At 32.4% G+C, this 12,990-nt stretch overlaps 1 protein-coding gene across 1 annotated transcript in view; it reads right to left on the minus strand.

Annotated features, from left to right (window-relative positions):
- Positions 1-5,463: 5,463 nt before the first annotated feature.
- Positions 5,464-12,990, minus strand: part of tmtc2b (transmembrane O-mannosyltransferase targeting cadherins 2b) — a 119,196-nt gene continuing 111,669 nt past the window's right edge. Inside the window, exons 11-12 of the mRNA XM_058086234.2 lie at positions 12,418-12,481; positions 5,464-8,720 (exon numbers count right to left, since the gene is read on the minus strand). Coding sequence (XP_057942217.2) covers positions 8,541-8,720; positions 12,418-12,481 — 244 coding nt within the window. The 3' untranslated portion in view covers positions 5,464-8,540. The remainder of the gene's footprint in view (positions 8,721-12,417; positions 12,482-12,990) is intronic.

Here is a 12,990-nt window from a genome sequence, read left to right on the forward strand (position 1 = left end):
ACTAAACTCAACTCATTAAAACTAAACTCAACTCATTAAAACTAAACTCAAAACTAAACTCAACTCATCAAAACTAAACTCAACTCATCAAAACTAAAATCAACTAAACTCAACTCATCAAAACTAAACTCAACTAAACTCATCAAAACTAAACTCAACTCATCAAAACTAAAATCAACTAAACTCATCAAAACTAAACTCAACTCATCAAAACAAAAATCAAAACAAAAATCAAAACTAAAAAAAACGTAAAGTATATTAGGAAAACTAAAGTAAATTGTAAAACCAGCGTTTTGAAGCTAAACTTCAATCCTATTTTTCATTTTGACACAATTTATTTTTCTTTTGTGACAGCTGAAATATCTAGACATCTAAACCGACGTAAAAAAGTCTTGTTTTCTATAAAAATAACAATTTATGGTAAGAGAGGCCTTTGAGCTTCCAAACACTGAGCAGGTGCATCGAAAAAAAAACAGTATAAGAGTTATTATTATTATTATTTTATTATTTTAAAGACTTTTTAAACGTCTATACGTTTCATTTTTCAAGACATTCGTTTATCAACACTTGAGATGGTTGCTGTTGAAGCCATGTTGTCAATGACTACTTAGTCTTGATTTATCATAACGACTTCAATCCAAACGTCAATTGCTAACATCTGTTGGGAAAAGATGCTTTTTTTTGTTGGTCTAAAGACCTCCATTAAGGACTTCCATTTAAAATGAGTTCCTCATGCACACACAATACGTATCGTATTAAAAGTCAAATGGACGTCACAAGACGCATCGGCCAAAAAATGCGTCATGAAGAGGAAGAAAACATGTGACATGTGACGCTGGGCTATGCTAGTCGCATTTATTGTTTTTTTTATCAATGAGCCATCATCAGAGCTAGCTTTAAATTGGTAAGGGTTTTATTTCATTTGAACATGCATCAGATTACAATTGAATGCATCACGTAATCAGTTCCCAGTTCCACATGTCCGAAAGGAGTAGGAAGAAGCAAAGCTTATTAAATCCTACCCCTCCATCTGGTACTTTTACAATCAGTAACTGTTACATTTGTTCACTTCCTGCTTTCATAATATTAATTTGATTTAATTTAATTTAATTTAATTTAATTTAATTTAATTTAATTTAATTTAATTTAATTTAATCAAGTGAAAGTCAAGTGAAAGTCAAGTGAAAGTCAAGTGAAAGTCAGGTCAAGTAAACTGAAAGTCAGGTCAAGTAAACTGAAAGTCAGGTCAAGTGAAAGTCAAGTGAAAGTCATGTGAAAGTCAGGTCAAGTGAAAGTCAGGTCAAGTAAACTGAAAGTCAGGTCAAGTGAAAGTCAAGTGAAAGTCATGTGAAAGTCAGGTCAGGTGAAAGTCAGGTCAAGTGAAAGTCAAGTGAAAGTCATGTGAAAGTCAGGTCAAGTGAAAGTCAGGTCAAGTCAAGTGAAAGTCAGGTCAAGTCAACTGAAAGTCAGGTCAAGTCAACTGAAATAATAAGTAATAATTTAATTAAATAATTAAATTAAATTAAATTAAATTAAATTAAATTTAATTTAATTTTTACATTTACAACAATTTAATTGTTACATTTGTTCACTTCCTGCTTTCCTAATATAGTATAAGTTTTTTAATTTACTTTAATTTTATGTAATTTTATGTAATTTTATTTTATGTCATGAAAAACACAACAAGCGAAGCAAATCAAACGCACAGCATAAATTTATTAGGGTGACAAAAAAAAACATCGGGGGACAAAAAAAAAAAAAACAACAAAATTTTTTTTTACAAAAAGGCAAAAATGTTACAAATCTCAATAATATATACAAATACCACAGCTTTCAAAAATAAATCTATAATTTAGCTCTGTGAAGAATTGTGTCTACGATAATGCACCGCTTGAGATCCCTGAGCAGAGACACGGAGTTGAACACTTGACTCAAGCAATGCTAAAAAAAAAGAAAGCACAACAAATAAACGCATTGTGACGACAAAGTGTGAGAAAAGACCAAAACGACCAAAACTGACTTAGTCACTCGCTCTCAAGACGCAATCGAAACTGCGGTACAAATTTGTACGGGAATTTAAAAACTTCATCCAGCAATGAAAACAAACATAAACCTTCCCATTCACAGGTAAAACGCAGTGCCAGCTGGTTCCGTTGCTATGGTAACACAATAACTTACAACGTAGTACATATTGTCCATTTCCTCGCTGCACGGTATGACTGCTCGGCTAATGGCTAATCGCTGTTCCACGGGCGCTAAACGGGGGTGGGAGCAGGTCATTGTTTGGCAAATCAAGTCGAGTCAAATCTGAAGTCATAAGCTTGAAATTTTGAAAACTGAAAACAAAACGAAACTAAAGTAAACGAAACTAAAGTAAACAACACTAAAGTCAAGTCAAGTAAACTGAAAGTCAAGTCAAGTAAACTGAAAGTCAAGTCAAGTAAACTGAAAGTCAAGTAAACTGAAAGTCAAGTGAAAGTCAGGTCAGGTCAAGTGAAAGTCAGGTCAAGTAAACTGAAAGTCAGGTCAAGTAAACTGAAAGTCAAGTAAACTGAAAGTCAAGTCAAGTTAAATTCAAGTCTAGTAAACTGAAAGTCAAGTAAACTGAAAGTCAAGTAAACTGAAAGTCAAGTGAAAGTCAGGTCAGGTCAAGTGAAAGTCAGGTCAAGTAAACTGAAAGTCAAGTAAACTGAAAGTCAAGTAAACTGAAAGTCAAGTCAAGTTAAATTCAAGTCTAGTAAACTGAAAGTCAAGTAAACTGAAAGTCAAGTAAACTGAAAGTCAAGTCAAGTTAAAGTCAAGTCAAGTAAACTGAAAGTCAAGTCAAGTAAACTGAAAGTCAAGTAAACTGAAAGTCAAGTGAAAGTCAGGTCAAGTCAAGTGAAAGTCAAGTCAAGTAAACTGAAATCAAGTCAAGTAAACTGAAAGTCAAGTCAAGCTAAAGTCAAGTCAAGTAAACTGAAAGTCAAGTGAAAGTCAGGTCAAGTGAAAGTCAGGTCAAGTGAAAGTCAAGTCAAGTGAAAGTCAGGTCAAGTAAACTGAAAGTCAAGTAAACTGAAAGTCAAGTGAAATTCAAGTGAAAGTCAGGTCAAGTCAAGTGAAAGTCAGGTCAAGTCAAGTGAAAGTCAAGTCAAGTAAACTGAAAGTCAAGTCAAGTAAACTGAAAGTCAAGTCAAAGTCAGGTTCAAGTCAAGTGAAAGTCAAGTCAAGTAAACTGAAAGTCAAGTCAAGTAAACTGAAAGTCAAGTAAACTGAAAGTCAAGTGAAAGTCAGGTCAAGTCAAGTGAAAGTCAAGTCAAGTAAACTGAAATCAAGTCAAGTAAACTGAAAGTCAAGTCAAGCTAAAGTCAAGTCAAGTAAACTGAAAGTCAAGTGAAAGTCAGGTCAAGTGAAAGTCAGGTCAAGTGAAAGTCAAGTCAAGTGAAAGTCAGGTCAAGTAAACTGAAAGTCAAGTAAACTGAAAGTCAAGTGAAATTCAAGTGAAAGTCAGGTCAAGTCAAGTGAAAGTCAAGTCAAGTAAACTGAAAGTCAAGTCAAGTAAACTGAAAGTCAAGTCAAGTAAACTGAAAGTCAAGTAAACTGAAAGTCAAGTCAAAGTCAGGTTCAAGTCAAGTGAAAGTCAGGTCAAGTAAACTGAAAGTCAAGTCAAGTAAACTGAAAGTCAGGTCAAGTGAAAGTCAAGTGAAAGTCAGGTCATGTGAAAGTCAAGTGAAAGTCAGGTCAAGTGAAAGTCAGGTGAAAGTCAGGTCAGGTGAAAGTCAGGTCAAGTGAAAGTCAAGTCAAGTGAAAGTCAGGTCAAGTCAAGTGAAAGTCAGGTCAAGTGAAAGTCAGGTGAAAGTCAGGTCAAGTGAAAGTCAAGTGAAAGTCAGGTCAAGTGAAAGTCAGGTGAAAGTCAGGTCAAGTGAAAGTCAGGTCAAGTGAAAGTCAAGTCAAGTAAACTGAAAGTCAAGTGAAAGTCAAGTAAACGAAACGAGAAACGAAATGAAAATAATCTGTGGTTGACTAGCGCCTATTATTAGCCAAAGCTGACAGCATCTTCAAGCATAAGCACTCAGAAGATGCGTTCAAAGACATTGTTATGGTTAGTAGTACGCCATATTCATTAATATGACACGTAATGCTAACATCTTAGGCGGTATTTTTTGTTATTATGTCGACTATATTGGGTAATAAATGCGTAAAGGTAAACCACAGGGGGTGTTATTTCAAGTCTAGAGGGCTCTAATTTATTAATTTATATGTATTTTTTTAGGTAGTAAACAGCTTTTCTGTGCAGTAAATATGAAAATATTCGATTTATAAATAAAAAAATTAACACAGGCGTGTTTTCCGGGACTCTCACAGTCTCCAATTTGCTGCATTGGCCCTTTTATTTTCTTGCCCTCAGTCTCCTTGTGAATAAAATGCATTTACTGTGCAATTACTGTGGTCAAGAACCAGGAAGTAAATACCAAATAATTTCCTGGTTCTCACTGAAGTATTCAATGAGGTATTATCATCAAGTACCGTGCAGCAGGAAAACGACATAATATTCCAAATATAATAATAATAATAAAAATAATAATAATAATAATAATAATAATATACCAATTCTTGGTAAGCCACTTGTAAACATCTGCCCTAATTCTGTACATTTTCATTTTTTACTTTCACTTCATTTCGACCGACAATAAACGTGTTAATGACACCAAAACATACAAAATGAAACATTAATACCGAAATCGAACATTTGACATGATGGAAAAAAAAAAAATGAAGTAAAATTACAACTTCGATTTCTTCTTCTGTGTGACTTTACCAAATACGGTTAAATATTAGCATTCAATTTATATAAAAAAAAATATCAAATTAGTTGAGTTACGACAAAAAAAGGGAATCAAACATTTCCCCAAAGTGTCAAAAAGTGAGCATGGCTATCAATTTTTTTATTTGGCTAAAAAACTCCTTCATATCCAATCAATATGTACTGTATTTTATATTATATTATATTATATTATATGGAAATAAACCAGCATAAACGCCCTTGGGAAGCTACTTTTTCCATATACAACAGGGGTGTCCAAAAGGTGGGGCCGTACCGATAAATGAAAGGATATTGTGTAATGCGGCACATGTACATAAGCTAGCAGCAACATGTACATAAGATAGGAAGTCGGAAGTATTTTAACAATCTCAAATTTGTCATATCGGTGAAAAAGCATATTATTAATATGACCCCCCCCCAAATTGTTGACGTTTTCTTCTGAAATAATTTGATATTTCCCGTATTCCAGGTTAATTCCCGTAAAATTTTGACTTTTTCTCATTAGAATATGATATATAATTTTTTTTTAATATTTTTTGTTTTTTCTCATTTTTATTTTTTCAAATCTCACAAACTATTATACATTTTTAAAAAAAAAAATTCTGACTATTTCAACTTTTATTTTGTAAATTTTCTTCTGGTAAACTGGTAAAATGGCGAAATGCATCTGGAAGAAAAATTGTGAATTTTTCCTCGGTTAAGTCACTAACTCAGAATTAATTTGGATTAATCTCGCTTTTTGCAGAGTTTCTTGGAAACCATCAGATCATTATAAGCAGCTTCTGAAATAATTTGTCAATGACTTTATTCCATTCCCGTATTCCAGGTTAATTCCCGTAAAATTTGGACTTTTTCTCATTAGAATATGATATATAATTTTTTAAAAATATTTTTTGTTTTTTCTCATTTTTATTTTTTCAAATCTCACAAACTATTATACATTTTTTCCCCCAAAAAATTCCAACTATTTCAACTTTTATTTTGTAAATTTTATTCTAAACTAGTAAAATGGCGAAATGCATCTGGAAGAAAAATTGTGAATTTTTCCTCGGTTTAGGTCACTAACTCAGAATTAATTTGGATTAATCTCGCTTTTTGCAGAGTTTCTTGGAAACCATCAGATCATTATAAGCAGCTTCTGAAATAATTTGTCAATGACTTTATTCCATTCCTGTATTCCAGGTTAATTCCCGTAAAATTTGGACTTTTTCTCATTAGAATATGATATATAATTTTAAAAAAATATTTTTTGTTTTTTCTCATTTTTATTTTTTCAAATCTCACAAACTATTATAATTTTTTTCCAAAAAAAGAAAAAAAAAATTATTTCAACTTTTATTTTGTAAATTTTCTTCTGGTAACACTGGTAACACTGGTAAACTGGTAAAATGGCAAAATGCATCTGGAAGAAAAATTTTGACTTTTTCTCATTAGAATATGATATATAATTTTTTTTTAAAATATTTGTATGTTTTTTCTCATTTTTATTTTTTCAAATCTCACAAACTTTTATAAATTCCCCCCCCCCCAAAAAATTCCAACTATTTCAACTTTTATTTTGTAAATTTTCTCCTGGTAACACTGGTAAAATGGCGAAATGCATCTGGAAGAAAAATTGTGAATTTTTCCTTGGTTTATTTAGGTCACTAACTCAGAATTAATTTGGATTAATCTCGCTTTTTGCAGAGTTTCTTGGAAACTACAAGGCAGATCATTATAAGCAGCTGGTGGCAAACCTAAAGTCCTACAAAGCTTTAGTCGGGAATATGTCACTGAAGGTACACTTTTTGCATTCCCATCTGGATTTCTTTGCATTGAGTTGTGTGAAAAGTGGACTCCACGAATGCTTGCTGGTGGAATCGAACTTTGTTGTTTTGCTACTAAAATGATGTTATTTTTCATCATAACGTTACATTTGAACTTTTATGTTTGAATATTTTGACTTTATACTTGTAACATTTTTGATTATTTTTTTAGTATATTTTGAGACTGTGCCGCGGGCCGCAGTTTGGACACCCCTGGTGTTTAGTATGAACCCTATCTATGAACACTTCAGTTCTTCAGCAGTGCAGATTATAAACTTTGTGACAAACTTTGTGAAACTTTTTTTTTCCAAATCTCACAAACTATTTTTTTCAAAAATTTTTTTTCCAACTATTTCAACTTTTATTTTGTAAATTTTCTTCTGGTAACACTGGTCACACTGGTAAACTGGCGAAATGCATCTTGAAGAAATTTTTTTTTTCTCATTTTTATTTTTTCAAATCTCACAAACTATTATAAATTTTTTCAAATTTTTTTTTCCAACTATTTCAACTTTTATTTTGTAAACTTTCTTCTGGTAACACTGGTAAACTGGCGAAATGCATCTGGAAGAATTTTTTTTTTTCCTCATTTCTATTCTTTCAAATCTCACAAACTAAGTTTTTTCAAAAAAATTTTTTCCAACTATTTCAACTTTTATTTTGTAAACGTTCTTCTGGTAACACTGGTAACACTGGTAAACTGGCGAAATGCATCTGGAAGAATTTTTTTTTTCTCATTTTTATTTTTTCAAATCTCACAAACTATTATAAATTTTTTCAAAAAAAATTTTTCCAACTATTTCAACTTTTATTTTGTAAACTTTCTTCTGGTAACACTGGTAACACTGGTAAACTGGCGAAATGCATCTGGAAGAAAATTTTTTTTTTCTCATTTTTATTTTTTCAAATCTCACAAACTATTATACATTTTTTCCCAAATAATTTTTTCCAACTATTTCAACTTTTATTTTGTAAACTTTCTTCTGGTAACACTGGTAACACTGGTAAACTGGCGAAATGCATCTGGAAGAAAATTTTTTTTTCTCATTTTTATTTTTTCAAATCTCACAAACTATTATAAATTTTTTCCAAAAAAAATACTTTCCAACTATTTCAACTTTTATTTTGTAAATTTTCTTCTGGTTACACTGGTAACACTGGTAAACTGTAACACTGATTTTTTTCCTTTGTTTAGGTAACTAACTCGGAATTAATTTGCATTAATCCCATTAATCTCTTTGCATTGAGTTGTGTGACTTTATACTTGTAACATTTTTAATAATTTTTTTGTATATTTTGAGACAGTGCCGCGAGCCGCAGTTTGGACACCCCTGGTGTTTAGTATGGACCCTATCTATGAACACTTCAGTTCTTCAGCAGTGCAGATTATAAACTTTGTGATGAAAATAAGCTTCATTATAATAAATATCACGTAGGTCCTACTTCCTTTTCTGGTCTTCAAGCCAAAACTATAAATAATAATCAGCAAGAAATATAATTTTTTTTCACTTTTTCCAGGTTTCTGTTGTGCTGTCACGGCAAATAAATTAATTCCCTTTACAAGTCGTCATCAAATATCGCTATCATATTCCTCGTATTAATATCTTTGATGTGGAATGACTCTTGGACTTTGATAATAGCTTCCAAATTTCATCCGTCATGCTGCAAAAATGGGAAAAAATTCCCACTTTAATTTCAAGTGCTCTCGTTGTAAAAAAAAAAAAAAAAAGGAGCTACTTTTTTTTTTTTTTTTTTTTTTTTTAAGGTAAAAATGTCAGTCAAACGTACAAAGCTTGTAAGGAGGAGCGACCCGAGGCACGGCCACGATCCTCCTCCTCCTCCTCCTCCTCCTCCTGAGTGTTTTCCGTGTTTTCCGTGTTTTCCAGGCTAAAGAGGACTTTTTTTTTTCAAGCATGTTTGGCAACAGGAGCTCAGATGCTGGTGGTCCTCAGGCCTTGCTTCTGCATGATGTTCCACAGCTTGCGTAAGTTGGACTGGGTGATGGTGTCGTCCGGTTTGAGGCGCAAGGCTCGGAGGTAATTGGATTCGGCTTCTTGAAGTTTTCCATTGAGGTGAAGGATGGCACCCAAGTTCATCAAGGCTGCTGGATACTACAAGAAAAAACACAACAAAGTATTCATGTTGTCTGGAGTATAAGTCGCACAAAACTAAAAATACATAATTAGGTAGAAAAAAACATACATAAGTCACTCCGGAGTATAAGTCGCACAAGGCCAAAAATTGCATAATTAGGTAGAAAAAAACATACATAAGTCGCTCCGGAGTATAAGTCGCCAAGGCCAAAAATGCATAATTATGTAGAAAAAAACATACATAAGTCGCTCCGGAGTATAAGTCGCACAAGGCCAAAAATTGCATAATTAGGTAGAAAAAAACATACATAAGTCACTCCGGAGTATAAGTCGCACAAGGCCGAAAATGCATAATTAGGTAGAAAAAAACATACATAAGTCGCTCCGGAGTATAAGTCGCCAAGGCCAAAAATGCATAATTAGGTAGAAAAAAACATACATAAGTCGCTCCGGAGTATAAGTCGCACAAGGCCAAAAATTGCATAATTAGGTAGAAAAAAACATACATAAGTCGCTCCGGAGTATAAGTCGCACAAGGCCAAAAATGCATAATTAGGTAGGAAAAAAAACATACATAAGTCGCTCCGGAGTATAAGTCGCACAAGGCCGAAAATGCATAATTAGGTAGAAAAAAACATACATAAGTCGCTCCGGAGTATAAGTCGCACAAGGCCAAAAATGCATAATTAGGTAGGAAAAAAAACATACATAAGTCGCTCCAGAGTATAAGTCGCACAAGGCCAAAAATGCATAATTAGGTAGGAAAAAAAACATACATAAGTCGCTCCAGAGTATAAGTCGCACAAGGCCAAAAATGCATAATTCGGTAGAAAAAAACATACATAAGTCGCTTCGGAGTATAAGTCGCACAAGGCCAAAAATTGCATAATTAGGTAGAAAAAAACATACCTAAGTCACTCCGGAGTATAAGTCGCACAAGGCCAAAAATGCATAATTCGGTAGAAAAAAACATACATAAGTCGCTTCGGAGTATAAGTCGCACAAGGCCAAAAATGCATAATTAGGTAGAAAAAAACATACATAAGTCGCTCTGGAGTATAAGTCACACAAGGCCAAAAATGCATAATTAGGTTGAAAAAAAAACATACATAAGTCGCTCCGGAGTATAAGTCGCACAAGGCCAAAAATGCATAATTAGGTAGAAAAAAAACATACATAAGTCGCTCCGGAGTATAAGTCGCCAAGGCCAAAAATGCATAATTAGGTAGAAAAAAACATAAAAAAAACATACATAGTTATAAGTCGCTCTGGAGTATAAGTCGCAGGAACAGCCAACCAATGAAAAAAATTGCGACTTATAGTCTGGAAAATAAATACAAAAAATAAAATACAAATATATAAAAAAATACTATAATATAATACTATAATATTAGAAAGGCAGGAAGTGAACAAATGTAACAGTTACTGTAAAAAAGCCAACCTATGAAAAAAAGTGACTTATAGTCCAGAAAATACATTAAAAAAATACAAATAAATAAAAATAAAAAAAAACCTTAGAAAAATTAGAAAAATATTAGAAAGCAGGAAGTGAACAAATGTAACCAGGAAAACCTTCCTGGTAAGCTCAGCTCCAAAATCTTCCTCCGTCTTTGATTTATATCCCGCCTTTTTTCTTGCCCTGTAGCTAGCAAACGTCCCCCGCCCTAATTTCCTGTAGCTCTGCAATCTGTGCTTCCCAATCCTCCCTGGAATACCGGCATGGGGCAGCCCACCACATGTGGTGCAGGAAAGACCGTGAGACTCAGACTGGTCCAAGTGGTCCAAGTGGTCCATGATAGATGTTTACGGTAAAGAAGCCTTTGATGGGATGGGACGCTTTTTAAAAAAGAAGATGGAGAAGATGCCAGGCAAAGCAAGCATCCGATAGGACTTAACTGGATGAGCTATGGGAATGCCGTGACTTAAGGACCAAATCCCAAGGGACTAAATTGTCCTCCCTCACTCTGGAAAAACATGTGGTCTTAATACAAAACACTAGCGGCCTTTGAGGGGAAGGAGTAAAGCATAAAAACGTGGGGGTGGGGGTGGGGGGGTCCTGATTCAGTATTGATGCTAACATTGCTGGTAACATTTCTGCTTATTTTTTAGTATATTTTGAGATTATTATATAATATAATATAATTCTTATATTTATATATTAAATATATATAAATTATTATTATTATCATTATTAATTAAGTATTATTATTATTATTATTATTATTATTGTAATCTTTAATATTTTGACTTTATGCTGGTAACATTTGTACTTATTTTTTAGTATATTTTGAGATTGTTATTATATAATATAATATAATTCTTATATATATTTATATATTAAATATATAATATATAAATGATTATTAATTAAGTATTATTATTATTAATTATTATTATTGTAATCTTTAATATTTTGACTTTATGCTGGTAACATTTCTGCTTATTTTTTAGTATATTTTGAGATTATTATATAATATAATATAATTCTTATATATATTTATATATTAAATATATAATATATATAAATTATTATTATTATCATTATTCATTAAGATTATTATTATTATTATTAATTAAGTATTATTATTATTAATTATTATTATTGTAATCTTTAATATTTTGACTTTATGCTGGTAACATTTCTACTTATTTTTTAGTATATTTTGAGATTATTATATAATATAATATAATTCTTATATATATTTATATATTGAATATATAATATATAAATTATTATTAAGTATTATTATTATTAATTATTATTATTGTAATCTTTGATATTTTGACTTTATGCTGGTAACATTTCTGCTTATTTTTTAGTATATTTTGAGACTGTGCCATGGGCCGCATTTTGGACACCCGTAGTGTTTAGTATTATTATATAATTATATAATATAATATATAATAAATATTATGTAATAATTATTAAGAAAGTATTATTATTATTAATTAATTATTATTATTGTAATCTTTAATATTTTGACTTTATGCTGGTAACATTTCTGCTTATTTTTTAGTATATTTTGAGACTGTGCCATGGGCCGCATTTTGGACACCCCTAGTGTTTCGTATTATTAGAATTATATGATATATATATTATATAATAATTATTAAGAAAGTATTATTAATAATGAATTCATTTATTATTAATTATTATTGTAATATTTAATATTTAAAATATTTTTTTATTTAAAATCAAATAAATTAAAATGAGGGGTGTGGGGGGGGGTGATTGGTTAACTTTTCCACCACCTCTTAGGCAATTTTCGGAGAATCCTGAAATCATCTTCTTAATGATTTTGTGTTAATAAATAATCATAACTAATAATAATAATGTCCATTATTGCCTCCTTCCTGCTCTTTGCCCATCGTCTAACCTTTCTGGATTTATTTCCCTTTCCTTATTAAATGATCTTCTCCGGAATTCTAAATCTCGTAGGTCCGTTTCAAATAAAGGGATTCATGAAACTGGTGTGAAACCTGCTGTCGTGTGACGCCAAGTGGGACACAGCGGGACCAACCGGTTTGGTTTCTGTCATACTTTCACTTTAAGTGCCTTGCTAAAAAGCTTTGTTGGTGGACTGACCCGTCACTGTTGACAATGCTAATTGCTAATCTGTCAATATGCCACATCACAAGCTATCATGACCGTGATTGGTCATTGTGTTCCAGGCGGAACGCTAATAATAGCGCTTAGCTGCGGTTTCGTACTCACGTTGGGTCTCAGGCTCGCCGCTTGTCCATAGTACTTCTCCGCTGCCTGGTTTAGGCTGGCTTGTCTAAAAAAAAGGGAAAAAGAAGAAAGAAGCCGTTATTCATTATTCATGTTTACTACCAACATCCTCAGAGGAGGCCTGGAACCTGCTGACAGAGAAAATAACAGCAGGGGGGGGGGCAGGGGCAGGGGAAGGGGAAGGGGGGCGGCATGAGCGATGAGAAAGGTTGATCCATTCGCCGGATTTTTTTTTTCTTCTCCGATAGCATCTTTCTGTAGCGTCGAATCTCTCCCTGGATAGCATCGCTGCTAAGGAATAGTAATGGTAATTACAATTACAATTGAATGCATCCCATAATCAGTTCCCAGTTCCACATGTCCGAAAGGAGTAGGAAGAAGCAAAGCTTATTAAATCCTACCCCTACATCTGGTACTTTTACAATCAGTAACTGTTACATTTGTTCACTTCCTGCTTTCCTAACATAGTTTTAAGTTTTTTTTTTTTTTTAAATGTTCTTATTTTTATGTTTTTTTATTTTTTTTTATGTATTTTCCACAGTCACACTTTTTTTC

Source organism: Doryrhamphus excisus, linkage group LG6 (genome assembly GCF_037039965.1).
Source record: "Doryrhamphus excisus strain RoL-2023G ecotype Guam linkage group LG6, RoL_Dexc_Guam_v1.1, whole genome shotgun sequence".
Classification (NCBI taxonomy): domain Eukaryota; kingdom Metazoa; phylum Chordata; class Actinopteri; order Syngnathiformes; family Syngnathidae; genus Doryrhamphus; species Doryrhamphus excisus.